Source organism: Vicugna pacos, chromosome 6 (assembly GCF_048564905.1).
Source record: "Vicugna pacos chromosome 6, VicPac4, whole genome shotgun sequence".
In the NCBI taxonomy this organism is placed as follows: domain Eukaryota; kingdom Metazoa; phylum Chordata; class Mammalia; order Artiodactyla; family Camelidae; genus Vicugna; species Vicugna pacos.
The window spans coordinates 54,773,964-54,796,429 of record NC_132992.1 but is presented as its reverse complement, the minus strand read 5'-3'; the positions used below and the strand labels follow the sequence as shown (position 1 = coordinate 54,796,429).

At 37.8% G+C, this 22,466-nt stretch overlaps 1 protein-coding gene across 2 annotated transcripts in view; it reads left to right on the top strand.

Annotated features, from left to right (window-relative positions):
- Positions 1 to 22,466, top strand: part of FERMT2 (FERM domain containing kindlin 2) — a 73,376-nt gene that overhangs the window by 49,161 nt on the left and 1,749 nt on the right. Inside the window, exons 5-15 of one of the 2 annotated variants that reach the window (XM_072963079.1) lie at positions 2,444 to 2,669; positions 2,775 to 2,877; positions 4,276 to 4,383; positions 7,585 to 7,719; positions 8,401 to 8,450; positions 9,640 to 9,764; positions 14,720 to 14,826; positions 14,949 to 15,170; positions 17,728 to 17,748; positions 18,360 to 18,484; positions 21,822 to 21,963. In XM_072963079.1, coding sequence (XP_072819180.1) covers positions 2,444 to 2,669; positions 2,775 to 2,877; positions 4,276 to 4,383; positions 7,585 to 7,719; positions 8,401 to 8,450; positions 9,640 to 9,764; positions 14,720 to 14,826; positions 14,949 to 15,170; positions 17,728 to 17,748; positions 18,360 to 18,484; positions 21,822 to 21,963 — 1,364 coding nt within the window. The remainder of the gene's footprint in view (positions 1 to 2,443; positions 2,670 to 2,774; positions 2,878 to 4,275; positions 4,384 to 7,584; positions 7,720 to 8,400; positions 8,451 to 9,639; positions 9,765 to 14,719; positions 14,827 to 14,948; positions 15,171 to 17,727; positions 17,749 to 18,359; positions 18,485 to 21,821; positions 21,964 to 22,466) is intronic. The other variant, XM_072963080.1, reaches the window with a different exon arrangement.

The following is a 22,466-nucleotide window of genomic DNA, read 5'->3' as shown; positions in this document are numbered from 1 at the left end:
AATCTGTTAGTTCTGGTTATCACTCTTAAAGTCTTTATAAGTATTATAGAAATTCTGTATTTCCTTTTAGTACTTTTATCATTACTTCATATTTCTATATTTTATCTGTAATGTCAACATTCATATTTTTAAAATTCACCTGTAATTTGTTTTCTAAGTATGGTATGAGCTAGATATTTTGATTGAAAAATTTTGTAAGTGTATTAAATACTTTAGTATACTTTTTTGTTTTAAAAAGGATCTGAATAAATATAATAACCAAGTTATGAGGCAGATTCTACTGTGTTAAAATATAGGAATACTCTCAGAAGCTATTAGGTTACATTGGGTTTTTAATATTTATAATAGGTGGCCCGAGACTGTAGTGCTTGTTTAAGTCTTTATTTCTCATTCTTACAGTTAAGTTACCGTTCATATTGTTCAGCAGACTCATGTTTTGTTGCTGACTACATATGCTCCTTCATCTTACCTTGTATTCGTTTTCTGCTTCAAATATAGTTTAAATTGGACAATCAGGGTAACAGGCTAGTTGGGATTGTCACTGAACTTGAGGCTTAAAAGGAATTTAAAACGCACATACCCTCTGACCCAGCAGTGCTGCTGAAATTGGGAAATAAGTACAAAAGTGTTTATTGGAAGGCATTGTTTGCAATGGCAGTGGTGACATCAGTAGTAAAACTCTACAACGAATAAATGCATACCAGTTGGGAATGACCTGAGTAATAAGTTACAGTACCCAGGAGGCACTGTGCTTAGCTGCACTCAGACTGCTGGTTTATAGTTTTGCTCTGCAACTTACTAGCTCTTGACACTGGACAAGTATATTAACTTCTCTGTGCCTCAGTTTGCTCCTCTAAAGTGAGAATAATAGGGTTGCTGGGAACACTAAATAAGCTCTTACCACAGATTGCCTAACAAAATAAGAACAAATGGGAACAGTGAATTGATCAAATGTGAAGCATAGGTTATACAAAGTATAGGAAAGTAATAGGGAGGGGAATTGATTGTGTGGGTGATTCTATTAAATGTTGTGTAATTTAGGGGAATATATTTTCTGTTTTAGAAACTTCTTAAGGAAAAATGTCAGTTCTAAGTTTACTCAGTTTTGAATAGTAATTATAGTTCATCATACCAGGAATGAATTTTCAGTATTCTGTCATGTTTAGTAAAAGACTTAATCTGCTAGGTCTTTGAAATTAACAGAAGATTCTGCCTAGGAGGTGATGTTTCCCCAAACTTTATTTACATGTATACTCTCTATAGCAGAATTATTCTTTGCCCAACTGAGCTGGGCCTCAGTTTGCTCCTCTAAAATGAGAATAATAGGGTTTTGGGGAGCATTAAATGAGTTGTAGAATCTGAATCTTGTTAAATAATACAAGTTGCTTTTAGAACATTTTCTTTTTAAGAATTGTGGCTAGAGGACAAAATATAATAAATAGAGTTAGGACTTTGGAGGGGGGTGCTTTTATTAATGTCATTCTGAACTTAAAAAAAAGTCTTAATTTAAATCTCCTCAATTTTTGTAGTTTAAATGACAGGATAGATCATCAGTTGACTAATTCATGTAGCCTCTACTATATGCCTAGGCCTTTAATACTGAAGAAGCAAATTAAAAAGACAATATCCGTACCTTCAGGGGTTTAATTATAAAATGTACCTTTCTTAGCGTCTTTCTAGAGCAAAATTTTATTTATCCCTTTGCTTTTAACACTTTATTTGTAAATCTTTTGAGACCAGTTCAGCTATTCACTGAGAAAACATCAACATAAAATTATTCTCTTAATTTATGTGAATCTAGTCAGCTACATTGAGCTGTCTTAAAACATGGCATGGTGATTTCATGTAACTAGAGCAGAACCTCATTGTTCTGAATTGGACAAACTTGTTTTACTTAGGTTATGGCTCTGTAGTTCTTTATTCTTAAATCCACTTGCAATATTTACTTCAGTTTATGATTCACAGTTAGGAAAAATCTGTTTTTTCCCTTTCCCATTTTCTCTTCATTTTCATTCTTTGTTTCTTTCTTCTATTGTTGCCTTTCCTTTACCTTCTGAATCCTTTCTTTCCTTTCCTATAGGCACTGATGTTCTTTACATTGGCCCTCTGAAAGGTGAGCCTTGGCACAATTAAAAACAAAAGTGTTGGTCTGTCTGCTTCAGCAATATCCTTAACTTATATTCTAACTCTCTTGAACTGATTTGTTTCCCCTAGAATTTCTACCAACTTAATTTTATTTTTTGACCTTGTTATTACCTGCTCTTAATGTTACACAAGTAAAGTTAATTTCACATGTTTTCAAGACAGATAATGTACTAAAGTTTTCCCTTTCAGAACGAAGCTTGTGTTTCACAGTGTGCTTTATATAATTATAGCATGTATTATTGAAAACTAAGGTACTATACTTAATACTTAACTACCTGTTTTTCATGTTATTTATTAGGAAGTATATATTCAAGCCCAGGACTTTATAGTAAAACAATGACCCCTACTTACGATGCTCATGATGGAAGCCCCTTGTCACCAACTTCTGCTTGGTTTGGTGACAGTGCTTTGTCGGAAGGCAACCCTGGTATACTTGCTGTCAGTCAGCCAATAACATCACCAGAAATCTTGGCGAAAATGTTCAAGCCTCAAGCCCTTCTTGACAAAGCAAAAATCAACCAAGGGTAAGTTTTAAAATATAGATAGAATTTAAAAATTTCTTAATCCACATAAAGTAGAAATACTAATTCTGTCTTGTTTTGTTCCACTGCTCTTGTTAATTTGTCCAGGTGGCTTGATTCCTCAAGATCTCTCATGGAACAAGATGTGAAGGAAAATGAGGCCTTGCTGCTCCGATTCAAGTATTACAGCTTTTTTGATTTGAATCCAAAGGTACCGAGGGTTTAGAGGGATCCCTTTTTTTCCTTTTTGTTTGTTTTTTGGAAGTTGGTCGGGTAAGGAATTGCTTGGATATATATAATATATATCAAGTGTTGAATAATATTAAAAACTCAAAGCTTTGGACAAAGGCATCTGTATTTTAAATTTTAAGTCTATTGTTTTAGTAGGTTGGAAGCATGACTGAACCTTTTCTTTTTTGTTAAGATAATTGAATTTTTGGTTGATCTGTATTTTAAAGGGACAAGTTTGGTGCACAGAACTGGTAAAGTTAGTTTATGTGGCTTTTTTTTTTTAACATCTCTCTTCAACTGTACTTTAGGTGAAAGAAGTTTTCTGAAAGATTACTGGTTCAATTACCTTCAGATTTCTAATTATATATTCCAGAAGATGTTGCTTCAAAAAATTTTTTTAAGTCTCCATTTCTTGCAATCTAATAGCCAAACATTGTATTTTTACTATCAGATGGTTGGCATCATCAGTGCTACTGAAGTACTTTGCCTTTCTGATAAATTTGCTATAGAAATCTGGACATGGCACAGAGATTTGGATCTTTTGCTTTCATATCATCCTTGCAGGCGGAGGGGACCTCTCTTGACTGCTCATCCTTTTCATGTCTAGATTATAGTCTAGATTTTAATGTATATTTATTATTTTAAATTATTTACTTAATTCTTTATACAATTGTAAAATGTATATAGTAGAATTATTTAAAAAATCATTTTAATCCCTTTTTTGGCTATATCATACCTAACTTTGGTAAACCAAAGTTGTTCTAGGAACATAGTTACATTTGCAGGGGGTGGGAGGGGGCTATGTATATTGTTAACATTCTAAGATAGTTTTGTTAAGATATTAGTATTGATTTTTATTAACGTAATTAACTGGAGAATTCAATAACATAAGTAAATCTTTTCCATAAGCATGTGGGTGTGTGTGTGTATATACAAACACACACAAACACACACACCCTCTTTTTTAGATTCTTAAAATAATTACTGTTTCCAAAGACCTGCCACTTTGTCTGAGTACGCTTTTCCACAGTGAGCAAGATGTTCCCCAAAATAATTAATTTACTCTCTGATTATATTAGTATCGTAAGTTGTAATAACAATACTGAAAGCAGTCAGTTCTACCTTATTTTAATGTCTTCAAGTTAAATTTCTTTTGTTAAGGGCTATGATAGCTAATGGTTATTTCCCTGAAAAAATAACATACAGAACCTACTTCTAATACTGAATACATAAAAATCTTTTGGCATATTTTAATGCCACTTTTAATGAAAAATATGTGCGTACATATAGGTATAGGTAACCCTACAGGTAGCTTTTTTCCTTGTTATTAATGTTAAAGGTAATATAGTACAAAAGAACTGTGTCTCTTTTGCTGCAGTATGATGCAATCAGAATCAATCAGCTTTATGAGCAGGCCAAATGGGCTATCCTCTTGGAAGAAATTGAGTGCACCGAAGAAGAAATGATGATGTTTGCTGCCTTGCAGGTAGTGGAGATTATTGGTAAATGGGACTTTTAAGGGGAAACGGTTGAGGATTATTTAAATGGTAAAGTGGCACAGTAATTCCAGTAGCATTTTGATAGATAGTGTTTTACTTTTTGCTATGTAGAAAGTGAATAGACACTTAGATAAGACAAAAAATTAAATTCGTGTATTTATTTTGCCTTCTAAGTGTTCAGTGGCAGACTTAATACTTTTCTGTATCCTGTAGGAGAAAAGTGTCCTACTCCCAGATGTATATTAGCTTAAAATCTATATTAAAAATCAGATTTTTGAAATGAAGCTCTTTTACATAATTTCATAAATAATTGAGGATGATAATTTTTGTTAAATGGGCTATGGAAGAAATTCATACCTTTAAAGATGATAAAGGTTTAAGAGACTAGTGAAACTAAACAAAAATAAGTTTTTAGGTTGATAATCCTTAGGAAGTAAGTAGCAAACATTAAACCATTGTTTTTCTAAATGTGGTTCTTGCAGACCACCTATTTCAGGGTTACAGTAGGGCTTGTTAGAGTATGAATTGTCCACTTCACGACTGCTGTCCCCTCTGGTAAAAATAACATTAGGGTGGCATCCACAAATCAACATTCTTAGAGACACTGAGGTCTGACTGACCACTACATAACCTTATACTTCAGATACCTGCGTCAGACTTTGGTGAGTGTTTTCAGATTATAGTGGAATTTTATTTTCACCTAAAGTTCTGATAAAGTTGATATTCTTTAAGCACTGGAAGCAAGGTTGACATTCAGTTATGAAAAGCTTTTACTACAATATTGCATTTTTTCCTTGGTACACCAGTATAAATGCTCTCGATCTTCCAAGTGCTTTTATGTACCCAGAATAAGTTTTTAGTTGAGATTCAAAAAATTGTCCTTTAGAGAGGAAGCACAACTAATTTTCCTTATTTTACTTGCTGAAAGTGAAGCTCAGATATGAGGAGAATCTTTGAGGGTAGATGAATTAGTTTAATCAGTTATTTTCTAGAGACTTGCTTAATCAACTAGTTAGGATTCTTTTATTGTCTTTCTAGATGGTTCAGATTATCTGAATAATTTCTTTAATTACATTCTGGAGCAATTTTATTGAAAGTTAAGCTTTCTTTTTACATGGTTATAGCTTTCTCTTTACATCTTTGTCACTTAGAATATGGGCGTATAATTTTCTAGTGAAAGTTTTGCTAATGTCAGAATAATAATACATGTAAAATATACATGGGGAAACCACAGATTTTCTTATATAGCATTTCTTATCTTTTTATTAGAAAAATAATGCATTTTTAAAAAAGCCAACAGATATATACAGTGCCCAGCACACAGTAGGTGTTCAAAAAAAATGTTTGTTGAATGAGTGTACAGTCGTATTGTCACAGAAACGGGATTATTCTGCAGCTTTCTCAAACCCCTTCCCCCTCCCCCCAGTGAACATTCGCCATTCCATTTCAGTACAGTGGAAAATACCTCAGAAACCATGGATTTTAATTCATGGTAATTGAATACCCCAAAGCATAGCTTTTCTGGACCATTTTAGAATTGAGATTCATTGGAGGAAATTTGGACAAAAGTCCCCTGAATTGTAAGAAGCCTTCCTAGAGACTGAACCAAAGCCTCTTGGAAGCCATCCATCCAGTACAAGAAAGGGGAAACTGAAAGTATGGCAAGGAGATGCCTGGTATTTTTTATTTTAGACACTGGCTACATCTTGAACTGTTCTCTCCTTAGGGCCTCTGGTTCCTCGTGTAAAATCCACTGTAGTAAAAAGAATAATTCAAAGTAAGAAGCTGTGGATTAAAAAAAAGATAAGTTAGTATCGCTATTTTTCAAGCATTTAGGTCCAAGTATGTACTGTAACATTTAACAGATACCCCATGCACCTTTGAAAGCAAAGCTGGATTTAATGACCAGTCCCATTCTTAGCCAGAATTTCTTCAGTGTAACTCATAAGGACCTTTTGCATCAGAATCATCTAACATATTTAGTAAAAACATAGATTCCAGGCTGGACCCCAGATTTGCTGAATTAGAATCTCTAGGGGTGAACCTAAGAATCTATATTTTTAACCAGCTCTCCATATGCTTCTAAATATACTCTGATACGTGAGGCCACTTCATGAGGGCCTCAGTCTACCTCTTTATCCATGATTTGTGAATATGGAAGTTTCTACCACAATAAGGATCTCATTTCAGCACAACTGACGATATAGCCAGAGACTAGTCGTTACTAATTCACTAAGTCTTAAAATAACAGAGGAACGTAGATAATTGGCCTCAGGATTCGTTCATTAAATGTTCCCATGAATAGACTGTATTCAGTGAATGAATCCTTCAGAAATATGGATTGCTACTTGGAGCTTTGAAAGGTAACTAAGTAATTCAAAAGTTCTGCTTACTTTGTATAAAACCTCTCTAAAGGTTGGCATCAAAATCTGATCATTAATATTTGTAAATTGCTGACCTAAGTGTATTTAAAGTCAGACTAGTTGTTCTGTACCCAAAGATTTTTCCATCTACATATAGGAGTTGTTATCACTACTCATTTTAAACACACATATATGCGTATGTCCATGTTTTTGTTGTGTGTGTGTGTTTTGGAGGTAGTGTATGTATTTACATGTAAACGTATTTTATCTTATTCTTATGTATAAATGAGACTATAAACATCACCTCCCTCTGATCATGTTTTCAGCATTGAATTGAGGATGGGGAAGGTGGAACTTCAGTTTTCAACATAATAGTGATGATTAACTTTCCCCTGCTGGATAATAGTAGTAATGTAAGGTAATCAATGTTAATCCATTTCTACAAAAGACATTATGCACATTGTTTGTTTATTCAATATTTGTTGGTTCCAGGCTGTATTCTAGACACGCAATACTGCAGTGAAAAAAGGGACAGTTGAAAGTCTCTGCTCATGTAGAGCTTGGTGGAGCTCCAAATTCTAGGGATTCCCAAACTGAATTCATTTGTATCTGCCCAAAGACCCTAGTTTTTTGAGTAAATATTTATTAGCAAATTTACGACATTGATTTCAGGTGCCATGCCCGTTATTTTCCTGCTCTTCTAATTCTTGGTGACTTTCAGCTTTTCACATTTGGTGAATGGCATTCAATATAGATGCAGATAGTCTCATTTTAAAGTTTATAGTTAGAACACTTATTTAAATAAAATATCATTTCTGGTTTCAGTATCATATCAATAAACTTTCGATCATGACATCAGAGAATCATTTGAACAACAGTGACAAAGAAGTTGATGAAGTTGATGCTGCGCTTTCCGACCTGGAGATTACTTTGGAAGGGGGTAAAACATCAACAATTTTGGTAGGCTGAATCTTTTACCTCCTAATTTAGTTTGAATTGATGCTTACACTTTTTTGTTGAGTTAGGTTTTCATGAAGTATTTGGGGGACACAGAGATATACTTACTGCTTTAGAGAATACAGGCATCAATTTTCCAGAAGCTTTCAGGGGAATTATTAGAATTAATATGGTTCTAGTTTCTAGTGCTTCCAACACAGTAAAGATAGATCTTCTGATATTCTGTATGTTCTCTTACATGCAGAGGAAGGGTTCATCTCAAGTCATGGTAAAATCCATTTAGTGATCTCCAAATTTGAAATATTATTTAAAAGAAAGAAAGAAAGAAAAATAGATCTGAAGAGAATTTTTAAATGCTTAGGAATTGGTTATTGCAGAAGAAACATTTATCTCAGGGTTGTTACGATTTACAAAATTTCCAGATGCAGCTACAGTTTTAGCTATACTAGAATTAACAATATATTGTGGGTTGTATACATTGCAATTTTGATCAAATTTTTAATACCTTTTTATGCCGTTTGAAAATGCCATTGTTCTATATGACCATATAATATGACTGTACCTTTAAAATCTTTATAATCTATATTGTATGTTATTTTGCTTGTTTATTGAATGATTTCTTGATATCAGATACTAAACATTAGAGTTTCAAATTTAAATCATTTTTATTTATTGTTTTCTTAGGGTGACATCACTTCCATTCCTGAACTTGCTGACTATATTAAAGTTTTCAAGTAAGTACAAAAAGGGGAGGGATTCCAAATATTAATAAATGTCAATTTTATAGTCATGTTCACATTTTTGAAATTTACTGTAAGTGACTGATAAAAGCATTTACCAGTTAGATGAACACTAAAGTATAATGAGGGAAAATAACCATCTTTACCAAGTTAAAGTTGCAGTACTCATTAAGTTGTTTTATCTGATAAACATTTTCTTAACCCTGGGGGATTGTGTAACCTAGATGGATTGCATCACGTAGGTTCTGAAATGTACAGTGGCGTGTCAGTATAAAGCATCCCCTCTGGGGGAAGGCAGGACACAGTGAACTGCTATTGTCGTGGTTATTTCCTTGTTCAGAGCCCCAGAATCTACTGAATTCTATACATTGGTTCATGGGACATTTTATAACAAGGTTCTAGTGTATTTTATCTAGACAGTTAAACAGTCTAGTCATATTCCACAGACTCAAGAGACCTAGGCATTAAGGCAGAAAGGGGAAAAGAGGTGATATGGAATGTAAAACATAGTCATTATGGAATAAACTATTTACTGTAGCTAAACATTACAGCCCCATATATGTAACATTTCTGAGCTAATGGCACGATTTCACGTGCCGCTCCCTACCTCCACTTCGTTCTCCCTTTACACACCTTTTTCATCTACCTGTACCTTGCTTATCCTCTTCTTCATGACTTCTCTTCTTCATGTTTGACAGTGGAGTGGCAAGTTAAAGTCACCATTGGAATATATCCCTGAGAGATAAGTACTTCCCTCACTTCAGTCTTGCCAGGTAAACGTGCTTGTTTAGAGAGGCTCCAGAGGTTCCCCCGCGGACACCACGAACCTGGTGTCCTTCCAACTACTGACATTTACTTTTGACATTGACGTTTACATTACCTTTATTTTCCTGTCCTTTCCATGTGACCTGCTAGTGATAGAGATGGCTACAACGGACAGAAGTGCTGGAATGTTGGCCCTCTGTCTTTATTGGCCCACTCACTGTAAGATCGACGGAGAAAGAAGGGGCAAATCCAGTTAACAGCAACATTGAATATTACACACTGTACAGTAGGGAACTGAATTCAGCATATGTAAAACTTGGCCTCTCAGACTTAACACTGTGAAACTTGGCTGCTAAAACACAGCATTGATAAAGTGACTTCAAGGTGTTTTTTTCTCCTCATTCTATTTGACACATAGGCCAAAGAAGCTGACTCTAAAAGGTTACAAGCAATACTGGTGCACCTTTAAAGACACATCTATTTCTTGCTATAAGAGCAAAGAAGAATCCAGTGGCACACCAGCTCATCAGATGAACCTAAGAGGTGAGGAGAGCCTTGGAATGACCAGTACTGATGGTGGACTATCTGTTAGCTAATATTCCACAAACTTCATTTTGCTGGGGGGAAAGTTTGTTTTTTTTTTAATACTTCGTTTACTCCTTTAGGTACTTTTTTATGTTTAGTATTCAATTTCACATGAATGTTTGGTTGTAATTTCTGTGCAGTCCTCAGTTGAAGCAGGTGATTCTACTTTTATCCAATTTATGGTGTCTCTCTTCTGTTCTTTAGCATTAGGACATTGAAGTTGTCCTCATTCTGCAGGAACTGCCTGCTTGTCTGTTTCAGATTCTGCCTCATTTTCGTCTGTGCTGTAGTCGTCATCTCCCAGTTTCTACTGCTTTCTCCCTTTATCATCAGCATCCCACTCCTCTTCCTCACCTTCACTGGTGACAAACTGGTCTGTCTCAAGTCCCTGTCTCTTGGTTTACTGGCTCACCAGCAGGTTGGCTGGCACCCGCAGGGTTTGGCCGTGTCCTACCCTTTCCACCACCTCTTCCCTGCACATTTATGTCATCAACATTGCTCTCGTCCTGGACCCTGGGGCAGCCCCAGGATACTCCTCTGAGGCTTTTAGCTGACAACCTGAATATCACTGGTTTCCTCTTGTCTCTTCAAATCCAAAGCTGTTTCAGAACAGAGGCTGGTGTTTCAGGCACACGTTGCTGGACATGTTTGCTCGCCCTTGTGGCAGCTGTGGCAGCCTTGCTTCCTGTGGCCCCGACTGAGCCTGGCCGAGGCCTTAGAGCTACTGGTTTTGGTCTTTATTTTTCCATTCAGGTCTTTGGCATTACAGCTTCATTTCAGTTTTAGTGACTTCTCTTGGCCCTTCGCACTGCTCCTGCAGCACTTGCAGGTGTTGGATGCCCTGGTTCGGGTCGTAGGAGAACTCCCTGTCCAGGTTGGTCTGGTTCTGCTGCAGCTGGGGCCATCCTGCTGCCTCTTTCTGTGGTTCTCTGCACAGTCTTCAGCTCGCCTTGTAGATTGCCGGTGAGCCTCTCACTTGCGGTGATACTATTTTAAACTGCCTGGCTCTCACACAGTTTAGATACCACTTCATCCAGAAAGCTGTGCCCCTGAGAACTGCTCTCCCACAGGCTCATGCAGCACTCACTGCACCCGTGGCACCCAGCCTGCTTGGTGGAGGATGCAGTTGATTGGCTCCTCACTGTTCCACACTCCTTTTACTGTGCCTTCCCTTACAGCACAAGCTCAGAGACTAAAATACATTTTCCAGACTCATTTCCAGTGAAATTTAGATTCCCATCAGATGCATTCTTGTGAGACTTGAATTCCCAACTGAGTTAAGGGGATGGAGAGGCAGTTGAGAAGAGTTGGTGAGTTGGCACTTCCAGGCTCTGAAGTTACATCTCTACATCTGCAGTCTTAATTTTTCTTAGTATATTGTACATTAGAGTATTTTTAGTGTATTTCAACCAAATGTCCAAGTTTCTACCCTGTCTCTGTTCTGCCCAGTAGTCATCCAAGCTATTGCTTTATAGTTGTGCACATTTAAAAAAAAAAAACAGAAAACCTCTTACCTGGGTAGAAGATTGCTATGCCTATGTGCTTAACATCTGTAATTTTCCTAAAACTTTTAGTCAGACTCACTGCCTCCCCTTCTGAGTCATGAGTCTAACTTTTGGGGCCCTACAATTTTTACTTTCAGAATCCATGGCAGCTCTCCTCTTACTTCCCTTCTAAGCTGCCCAGGACAGCTCAGATTATATGCCCTTGATTTAGAGACTTAATCTGTCTTTGGCCCCAGTTTTCTCTGTCCCTGTTATATCCTTGTTCTTTTCCCTGTATGACTGAGAGGTCAAGTCCTGGTGTGGAGCACAGCTTACAAGGTGCCCTAATCCCAGTTCTCCCAAGTCCTCCCAGAGGAGCACTTTTCCTGCACACTGGTGAGGGCAACACTAGCCTAAGAATCAGATGGCCCAGATTCTGCTCTGCCACCAAACAAGCCCTGTGACTTTGGGAAAACAGCCTGTCTGGACTTAAGTGTCTTCCTCTGAGTAATGAGAGTGTTGGACTAGATGCTGTCTGAGTCCCCTAAGATACCTAAAATGCAAAGTGCTAAAAAATGCATTTCAGCAGATGAACAGATAATAGTTGCATCCCTCATGTTTAGAGCATGTCAGGAAATAAACAACTGCAAGTCGGGCAATAAATAGTACTTTAAAAGTACGTAATAGGTCAGAGGAGCAAAGAGGTGAGGGTGCTGTATCACTTAGCCTTCAGTGACGGTGGAGAGAATTAGGAGACTTCATGAGGAAAATACAGAGTTAAGATCGGATCCAAAAGAGAACATTGTGACCTGTGGAAGGAAGGAGAAGTGGGTAAAGGAGGCTGGAGAAAATGATCGGCAACCACAGGGGGACTTGTGCTGCTGGAATGTGGAGCTGAAAGGGGAGGATGAATACTTCCTTCATAGCTGCTGAATCAGATTCCTGTTAACATGAGAGCTAACAGCAGAAGAAACTGGCAGGAATTAGAGGATAAAAATGTTAAGGAGATTGTTTTTTAAACTGGCAGCAATGAAGTGACACTGAGATTATTAACATGAAAATGATAGGATCCATCATATTTATACTGGCTACAGTATTGAGTAATTTTAGAGCAGTGATAAGTGATGCAAATTGAGTTTATCAATTCGGGTGGAGGGTGCAACTTCAATAGATACTGAGGAAGTTCCGTCACAGACACGATGATTGACTTGGGAGAGGCTAGGGGAGGGACTTGATTCTGGCCTGTGGAGTTGGGTGGGTAGGGCCATATTGAGATTGAGGATACAGAGGAGCTGACTTTGGGGAGAAAGACGAGTTTAATTTAACAGGGGTTTTAAAAATTTGAGGTGTCTGTGGGATATCTTGTTTGGAGAGATTCATGCTCCAGGTACTGATGTGGTAGCAGCTAGTATTAATGGTAAATGTAGCCATTGGAATAGCTGTTTACAATATGAAAAGGCTAAGAACAGAACCCTGCAGGACACCCACGGTTAAGGGATAGGGCAGATTAGAGGAAAAGGAACTTGGAGGGGGAACAGAGAACAACAATGAAAATGCATAGGAAGACCATGGAAATGAGGTATGATGGAACTTAAGATAAAAGTTGTTTTAAAAAGGATAGAGTAGTCAATAGTGTCAAACGCTACAGAAAAGTAACAAACATAGTAACAAAGCCTCCATAGGAGTTAGCCACATGGAGATGATTAGTGGCCTTGATTAAGGACGGATTCAGCAGATTTCAGTGGGGTTTTGAGTATGGGAGCCAAAGTACAGTCATTGAGAAGTAAACAGGAAACAAAGATAGCTTTTTGATGAACTTTATCTGTGACAGGGAAGGAGGAAAGAGGGCAGTAGCAGAAGAGATAGGTTTAAACTAGAGGAGAGAGGCCTTTTATGACTTAAGATGAGAGAGACTGCAAGTTAAATGCTGATGGAGACGTCACAGTAGAAAGGGAAGGGAGGTGGAAGGGGAGGATCTCTGTGATGGAGCAAGGTTCCTGATGGGTGGTAGAAAACTAAGCCCACTCGGGTAGGAGAGCCTTAGGAGAGACACTGCTTCCACTGTGTGGAAGTGAGGGCAGCTAGCTTTATCTGCTATGGTGGCAGGAAGTCGGGGGACCTCACTACTGATTGACGACTTTCATGTTATTGGAAGAACTACAGGTGAGGTTGTACCATGAGAGTGAGTGCCATAGGAGGCCTGAGAAGATTTGAAATAAACATTATTGAGAATGTCTGTAAACACAGAGGATTCCAAGTGTCAAGGGCCAGGTCAGGAAATTTGGGCATAAATAAATTTGACATAATAAGGGGTCGAGAACAGTCTAGAACCCAAATCTGTCTGAGTGCAGGGCTCTTCTCCACTGAATTGTACTGGTCACTACTTACTTATGTTGACCATTGCCCCATTGTCTAACTGGGTATACATTCAGTAAGTCTGTGTTCTCTTCTGCAAAGCTTCCAGCAACTGGTTAACAGAATTGCATTTTTTTGGTCTATAAATGTGTGTATTCTGGAAAACTTGCCAGTAAAGTGAAATTCTGAATGCTAGTTATTGTCATACTGACTTCCCAAGTCTATAAAGTTTATGTTACCTTCTATACCAGATGAACTGCTAAAATATTGTGCATACAAGTTAATTTATGAATTGAGTCATATCTACAAAGAAATGACTTTAAGAAACCATTTCTGTTCAGATGGTCACCATCTGAATTGGAGGGTTCACTTAAGTATTGCAGCACTCTGGAGCTGCCGAGGGAGGCCTAGGCCCGGGAGCATCCAGCAGACTCGGGAGAGACTGGGCTTCCCTCCCCCTGTGCCGGCAGGCTCCTCCCTTCCACACCAGTAGGACGGGGGAGCAGCAGAGTCCTGAGGAAGCCCTCGTGTAGGACTCTAGCTCCAATTGGCTAATCCCCCATCATGTACCCTTTTTTTAAGGATATCATAAAAGTCGTTTATTCTGACGAAAACACAAGTTAGAGTTTAATTACAGAAAGATACTTAAAAATCCCTGTACATTTAGAAACTTAAGACAAAAATCCCAAATAACAAGATTCAAAGAACTGAATGATATTAAAACAAAACATATAAAACTAGTGGGTTGGAGTGCAAGTGTTTTTGGTAAAATATCCTTTTAATAGACTCTTTCCTTCTCTTCTCAACCAGGTTTTATGAATTGTGAAAACCACAAACTCTGTGCAGTTTTGTCTCTTGTATATTAGCTCTGATTCTTTGCACCACCCCAAAGAAAATTACTTAGCATAAAGAATTTGTTTTCTGATTAATAGATTCCGTTATTAGCAATGGAAAGCTAGCAATCCAATAGACAGCAAATTCATCGTGTTAAGATGCCATACAATGAGGGCTGCGTATATTGGCTTGAGATTTCTTAAGAGTAAATTTGACCATTTTAATAATTTTTTATTACAGGGTGTGAAGTTACCCCAGATGTGAACATTTCAGGCCAGAAATTTAACATTAAACTCCTCATTCCAGTTGCAGAGGGCATGAATGAAATCTGGCTTCGTTGTGACAATGTAAGTTTTCTCATTAAAAGTAAACCTCAGTTTTCGTTGGTCCCTAGTGAGTTAACCATTCATTCTTATACTTTATACTCAAAGGACCCATCATTTCAGACTTCAACATTTCTTTGCAACAGGAAAAACAGTATGCACACTGGATGGCAGCCTGCAGATTGGCCTCCAAAGGCAAGACCATGGCGGACAGTTCTTATAACTTGGAAGTTCAAAATATTCTTTCCTTTCTGAAGATGCAGCATTTAAATCCAGATCCTCAGTTAATACCAGAGCAGATCACAACTGATATAAACCCTGAGTGTTTGGTGTCCCCTCGCTATCTAAAAAAGTACAAGAACAAGCAGGTACATGATTCGTTTTACTTCATCCACTGTTTTCTGCTAAGGTTTGTTTTGCAATTTTCTGTATATACTTTAGTTTCTCTTCTGAAAACTTTTTAGTCTTAATTGGTAGTCTTAATTTCGTATCAGTTGGTTAAAATACAAAATAGGAAATAGCCTTCAGGCAGTTAAATTGGTCATTTTAAAAAAAGTTTTGTTATCTTAATAGGACAGATAATTAGGTGGAATAGTTAGGTGCACATTTATTCTAAACAGCCTGAGGAAATCACTCTGCTAACAGGATGTTCTTTCAGGGAATTGAACGTGGTCTTACTGCTTTGTGCTCCTTAATTCATACAGTCTTATTCATAATATAAAGTAAGTCTGATGTAAAGCACAGCCAGCATTTCCCAGTCAAATCTGTGATGACTCTTCTTGCTGTCAAAACTGACTTTTCCAGCTTTGGAAATAAACTTTACAAGAGTAGGAATAGTCCACATTTTAACATAGTCTTTCCTTAACATTTACAGTCAAAACCTAAGCAAGATTTGTGTAACATGACAAAGTTTGGTAAATTTTCATTGAAATTCACTGCTTTTGCTCACTCTGTTGAGAATTCCTTTCCTGGAAATTAATACCATAAAAGGATTGCTATTTAGGAAAACAGCTCTTCAGTACAACATACAGGGTTCTTTGCAGGGGAGTTTCACTTGGGATAGCCCCCAGTATTCTCTACACCCAGCATCATGCCATAAAAGAAAAAGGCTTTTGGTTTGGGAGAGGGGTAAAGAAGACCTTTAAAATAAATATTTCATTTTTACCTAGTTTCATTTTTATCTCTGTTAAGGGGTATTTTTGAAACATACTCGAAAAGGCCCAATGATACACCCAGAACATTTATTACTACTTAACTTTAAATAGAATGTTTATCATATGGGTCTGAAATCACTGAGCTAGAAATGCTCAGAAGTTTTAATCACCAGATACTTGTCTTTAAGTTGTGTCTTTAAGAGGCTGTGTTAGCTACAAGGAAATTGTTTATCCGGCAGTCATACGATGTGGGAGTAGTAAGGAATGGAGGAAATGCTGCCCTGGGGAGCTTTGTGGAATGTAGAGTGTAAGTTAAAAAGAGAAAGTGAATCAAGTACTAGTTTTTTTTTATTCTTAGTTATTTCATTTAAAAATTATTTGTAAAGAGACTTGTTTCTAAAAGTGGATTCATTTGCCTTCAAAGGCAAGGAATAGTTCCCTATCTTAGCGATCTTATCATTTCACTATCAGCTATCAGGAAAAAAAGATTTAAAGTATAATTATGAAGACTGCCAAATGTTGGTTTAGCTGTCAGACAGGTATTGAATTTTTTCACAGAAGCCTTTAAAGTGATAGTTTCCATTTTAAAAAGATAGTTTTCTATCCCTGAGTTCTTGACTAGTCAGCTGAAAATTCTCTTGAGGACAAAGAATGTGTGACTGTCTTTAACTGGCAGGATGGCAGTAGGTGTGTGGTCCAAGGGCAAAGATCCTTCTAGCCTGTCTTCCACGCTGGCATCTTATCAAATGCACGTTCTTTTTTAATTCTCCTTTCCCTAACTGACTTTGAGGTTGCTGCTAGAAGGTAGAGACTGAGTACTGCTCTGACACCTCGTGAGTGCCAGTAGGCAGGAGTTTGGTTGCTCTTGTGGGTCAGGCGCTGTGCTATCACCGGTCACAGTGCTCAGTAATTATTAAACTACATAATCCAGTGGCCCTCAGGAGTTAGGCCTTGGGGTCGTCAGCCCTACCAGGGCATATAGTCTTTGGGGTCCATCAGTATAGCCTTTGTTATATTTAATCTACTTTAATTCCTCAAAACTATTGAATTAATTAAACTTGCTATGGATATTTTTATGTAAATATGACTCCCAACCTGGATTTTCACGTTAAAGAAAAGAATTTTTCTACATCTTATCCATGTTAATCCAAGTTGAAATGGACTGGTATGTTTATAGCTACCACTTCTAGTGTAGTGTATGGCATATTTTTATTTTCCCTTCCAGGAAAAAGGATGCAAAAAACAGATGGTAATTGAGGGGTTTGCTTTTCTTGTATAAATAAACAGTATGGTCACTGCACTTATTTTATGCCTTCAACTTATTTCTGAAAAGTGGTGCATGGATCATATTATCTGACTCAATATGAGACCTTAAAGGCTTTCGGATATTAATTTTTATTTTGCTACTAAAATAATTAGCTTCACCCTAACCAGTAAGAACTGGTATAGGAGGGGGAAAAGGTTATTTGCTCTTTCTGTTTTCTCCCTACAAACTTCTGCCCTTAATTCTAGTAACACTTAACAATCTAAAATAATATGGAGTGTTTCTGAGTATTCTAAATGGAAAATAGTGGCTGCTTTCTCATTTTCGTTTTCATGCTTGCATTCACTTTGCTTGGTTTCCACCTAAAGTAATTTTTTTGCATGGTTTTTGGTGGGAATTTGGTTTGCAGGTTGCTGCAGCTTTTCCTTTGCTTCATTGCCATTTTTTTCTGATTGCCTTTTTTTTCTTTCTGCTTCCTTTTTCTTTTCTTCGCATTGCCATCTACAGCCAGGCTATATAAGAGATTTGGTAAGTTCTCCATATTTACCAAAAAGAAAAAAGAAAGAAAAATATTTAAAGCCCTAGCCACAGTCTCCCTTCATGGGTTAATTTCCTTCTGCTCCTGGGTAGAACAGTCACTCCAAAAGTGAGTGTAATTTAAATTAAAAATTAACTTTTCTAATGATTTCTTTAGAAAAAATTTTAAAATACTATGATTTCAAGTATTTTAAAGCTGCTAAAATATATTCCTGCTAGAAACTTGTCTTCCAGGTACTCATTCTGATCATATATCTTGTTGCTGAATTTAAGACTCATCATACACATGAGGCTTAGAACATGTGGTTTTATAAAGCAGTATCATACATGTGTGTACTTGGAATATGTCTCAAGAATGGCAGTTATGTACGCTTAATAGTACTTACTGTTTCTTGACATAGAAACTAAAAATATATGTTGAGGTTTATTTTGAAAAGTCATTATTTTACTAAAATTTCCACATAGCTTCAGATATTTTCTAATTCCAACTCTTGCAATACATAATTTTGGGGTGGGGGGCATGTAATTCAATTTTTTAATCTTTTGATTCTACCATGAAAGAATAATATCTAATGGTAAAAATGATGTTTAATCATGTTCAGATAACAGCAAGAATCTTGGAGGCCCATCAGAATGTAGCTCAGATGAGTCTAATTGAAGCTAAGATGAGATTCATTCAAGCTTGGCAGTCATTACCAGAATTTGGCATCACACACTTCATTGCAAGGTCAGTGGTTCTGCTAAGCCCCTGTATGTGAACCTTAACCTGTGCTTATTTTTACTTAATCTACTTCATGTAATTAGAAATTAAACATCTACCTACTGAGACCCATGAACCTCTTACATATTAAATTTTTAAAATGTGGGAATATATTTCCTATCATGTAATTTTTTCATCAAAAACTTAAAATGATTGCATTTGTTTTTACTCATGTAAGAACAGCACTTTTTTTAGAATTTTTAAAAAGCAAATATCTTAAGTTAGAGGTCAAGATGGCAGAGTGGTAGGAGCATGAGCTTGCCTCTCCTCACGACTACAAGGAAACCACAACTGAATGCTAAACAACCATCGAAAAAAACTGGAACCTAGGAATAAAGATCTTCTGCAACTGAAAACATAAAGAGGGAACCACAGCAGGACGGTAGGAGGGGCGTGCTCGCGATATAATTGGGCCCCATACCCCCCACCCCCGTGGGCGACCCACAAGCTGGAGATTTGTTAAGTCGCAGAGGCCCTCCCACAGGAGTGAGAGCTCTAAGCCCCACGTCAGGCTCCCCAGCTCGGGTCTCAGTATCGGGAAGAGAAAGAGACCCCAAGACATCCGGTTTTGAAGGTCAGGGGGGCTTGGAGACTCCATTCACTTCAGAAGCATGCACAGGTCCAAGGCAGAGGCAGATTTCATAGGAACATGGGCCAGACCTGCCTGCTGGATTTGGAGGGTCTCCTGGGGACGTGGGGGACAGCTGTGGCTCACCCAGGGGACATAAAAGCTGGTGCAGACATTCCGGGAGTATTCACCTACATGAGCTTTCCTGGAGGCTGACATCTTGCTTGGATCATTAGCATTAAGACTGAGCCCCACCCAACAGCCTGTAGGGAAGCCTCGGGCCAAACAACAAAGTCTGGGAACACAGCCCCAACCTTCAGCAGACATCTTATGCCACAAAGGCCTCTAGACACAGCCCTACCCACCGGAGGTCCAGGACCAAGCTTCACCCAGCAGTGGGCAGGCACTGGCTCCTGCCAGGAACCCTATATAAGCCTCTAGTCCAGCCTCATCCACCAGGGGCAGATGCTAGAAATAAGAAAACAATAATCCCAAAGTCCTTGGAAGGAATCCACAAACACATAGACAGACAGACGATATGAGGGGGCAAAGGAATATCTCTCAGGCCAAGGCACAAGATAAAATCCCAGAAGAAGTAAGTGATGAGGAGATAGGTAACTTATCTGAGAAAGAGTTTAAAGTAATGATGGCCAAGGTGTTTAGAGAACTCAAGAGGAGTATAGATGCACAGAGTGAAGTTTTTAGCAAAGAGTTGGAAAATATAAAGAATACCCAAACAGTTGAAGAATAAAATCACTGAACTGAATAACACACTAGACGGAACCAGGAATAGACTCAATGAGGCAGAAGAATGGATCAGTAAGCTAGAAGACAGATTAGTGGAAATCACTACTTCAGAACAGAAAAAAGAATAAAAAGGAATGAGGATAGTTTGAGAGAACTCTGGGACAATATGAAGCGCTCATATTCTGGGATATTATACGGGTCCCAGAAAGAGAAGAGAGAGAGAAAGGACCTGAGAAAACTTTGGGAGAGAGAATAACTGAAAAATTCCCCAACTTGGGAAAGGAAGCAGTCACCAAAGTCCTGGAAGCCCAGAGAGTACCACACAGGATCAGCCCAAAGAGGAACACACCAAGGCACATAGTCATCAAATTGACGGCAATTAAGGATAAGGAGAAAATTAAATTAGCAAGAGGAAAGCAACGAATAACACACAAGGGAACTCCCAGAAGGTTATCAGCTGATTTTTCAGCAGAAACTCTACAGGCCAGAAGGGAGGGGCGTGGTATATTTAAAGTGATGCAAGGGGGACACTTACGACTAAGGATACTCTATCCAGCAAGGCTGGCGTTCAGACTTGATGGAGAAATCAGAAGCTTCACAGGTAAACAAAAGCTGAAAGATTTCAGCACCACCAAACCAACTTTACAGCAAATGTTAAAGGACCTTCTCTAGTCATCAAACCATCAAAAGAGAACAAAAAGAAGAAAGAGAAAAAAAAAGACCTACAAAAAGATTGCTTTGGCTGTTGGGGGTCTTTCGTGTTTCCTTCCAAATTTTGGAATTGTTCTAGTTCTGTGAGGAATGTCCTGAGTATTTTGACGGGGATTATGTTGGCTCTGTGGATTGCTTTGGGTAGTGTGGCTATTTTGATAGAAAGATTTCTTGTGCTCTTGGATTGGAAGAATCAACACTATTTCTTTGTGTCATTCCGGTTTTCAGAGTATAGGTAACCTCCTTGGTTGTTTATTTCTAGGTATTTTGTTGTTTTTGATGTAATGGAAATGTGTCTGCCAGTTACAAAATTCTGGTTTTTGAAGTGAAAAAAAAGTGAAGGGCCACAAATGGCAAAATATCCTTTTTTATGGGTGATTTGTATTCCATTACACACACACATACATATATATATACACACACGCATGTGCTGTATCTTCACTGTCTATTCAGCTGTTGATGTGCACTTGGGATGATTCCATGTCTTGGCAATTATAAATAACGTTGCTGTTTATAGCAGGGTGTATCTTTTTGAGTTAATTCTTACTTTGTGGTTGGCTTTATTCCTTTGATAACTATAAGTTTAAAAACTAGAGCTGAACGTTCTTAGAAACAATGAACAGTACATACGTGTAAATTAAAAAATACATGTGCAGTAAAAAAAAAAAAAAACAACCATCAAGCCATGAAAGCCATAGAAGAAACTTAAAAGACATATTACTAAATGAAAGAAGCCAGTCTGAAAAGGCTACAAACTATACGATTCCAACCAAATGACATTCTGGAAAAGGCACAGCTACAGAAACAATAAAAAGATCATGGTTTCCAGGGGGTTGGGGAGAGGGAGGGAGGGAGGAGTGAACAGATGGAGCATAAAGGATTTTTAGGGCAATGAAATTATTCTGTATGATACTATAGTGGCTACATGTCATTACACATTTGTCAAAGCCCATAGAACGTACAATATCAAGAGTGAACCCGAATGTAAACTATGGGCTTTGGTTGATAATAACGGGCCCATGTTGGTTCACCAATTGTACCAAATATGCCACACTGATGAGGGATGTTGAGGGAGTATACATGTGTGGGTGGGGAGGGCTATGTGCAAACTCTATTTTCTGCTCAGTTCTGTTGCGAACCTGAAACTGTTCTAAAAGTATAAAGTCTACTAAATATTTTTTTTTAAAAAGAGCACATATCTTGCAGAATAACAGACCGCCATGTCCCCTCCACCCCCAATGTGTTTTAAAACATTTATGTATGTTTTTAATGTTGCAGGTTCCAAGGGGGCAAAAAAGAAGAACTCATTGGAATCGCATACAACCGACTGATTAGGATGGATGCCAGCACAGGAGATGCAATTAAAACATGGCGTTTCAGTAACATGAAACAGTGGAATGTAAACTGGGAAATAAAAATGGTAAGCTCTGATGCTACTTGAACACATGTACAGTCCTTCTGCTAAAAATGAATGAATTAGGAAGAAAAAGGCTTATAAATTCTGAAGATTATTTGTACCATTACCTCTTAAGAGTATAAAGCAGTTACTTCTATTCATTTCCCACTTAAATTTGCCCGTTTCTTAACTAGCCTAGTTACTGAATTCTAAGAACATAATACATTATTCTCTTGCCTTTCTATTACATTGTTCTGTAGCGGGTAAGTCCTTTCACTCACAGAGAGCAGCTACTCTTCATTGATGCCCACTCTGTGCCAGGCATGACACTAGGTGCTTTACATTTGTCCCCTGTTTCTGAACCTCACTTCAGCCCTGTAAGGTAGACGGATTATCCCTGCTTTACAAATGAGGACAGGAAAATTGAGAGGACTGAGGGCCGTCATTGTCCACGACCACACACTTAGTAACAGAATCAGGATTCAAACCTGGATACTTAGGGCTCTGAAGCCTGGCACGTCTATGTG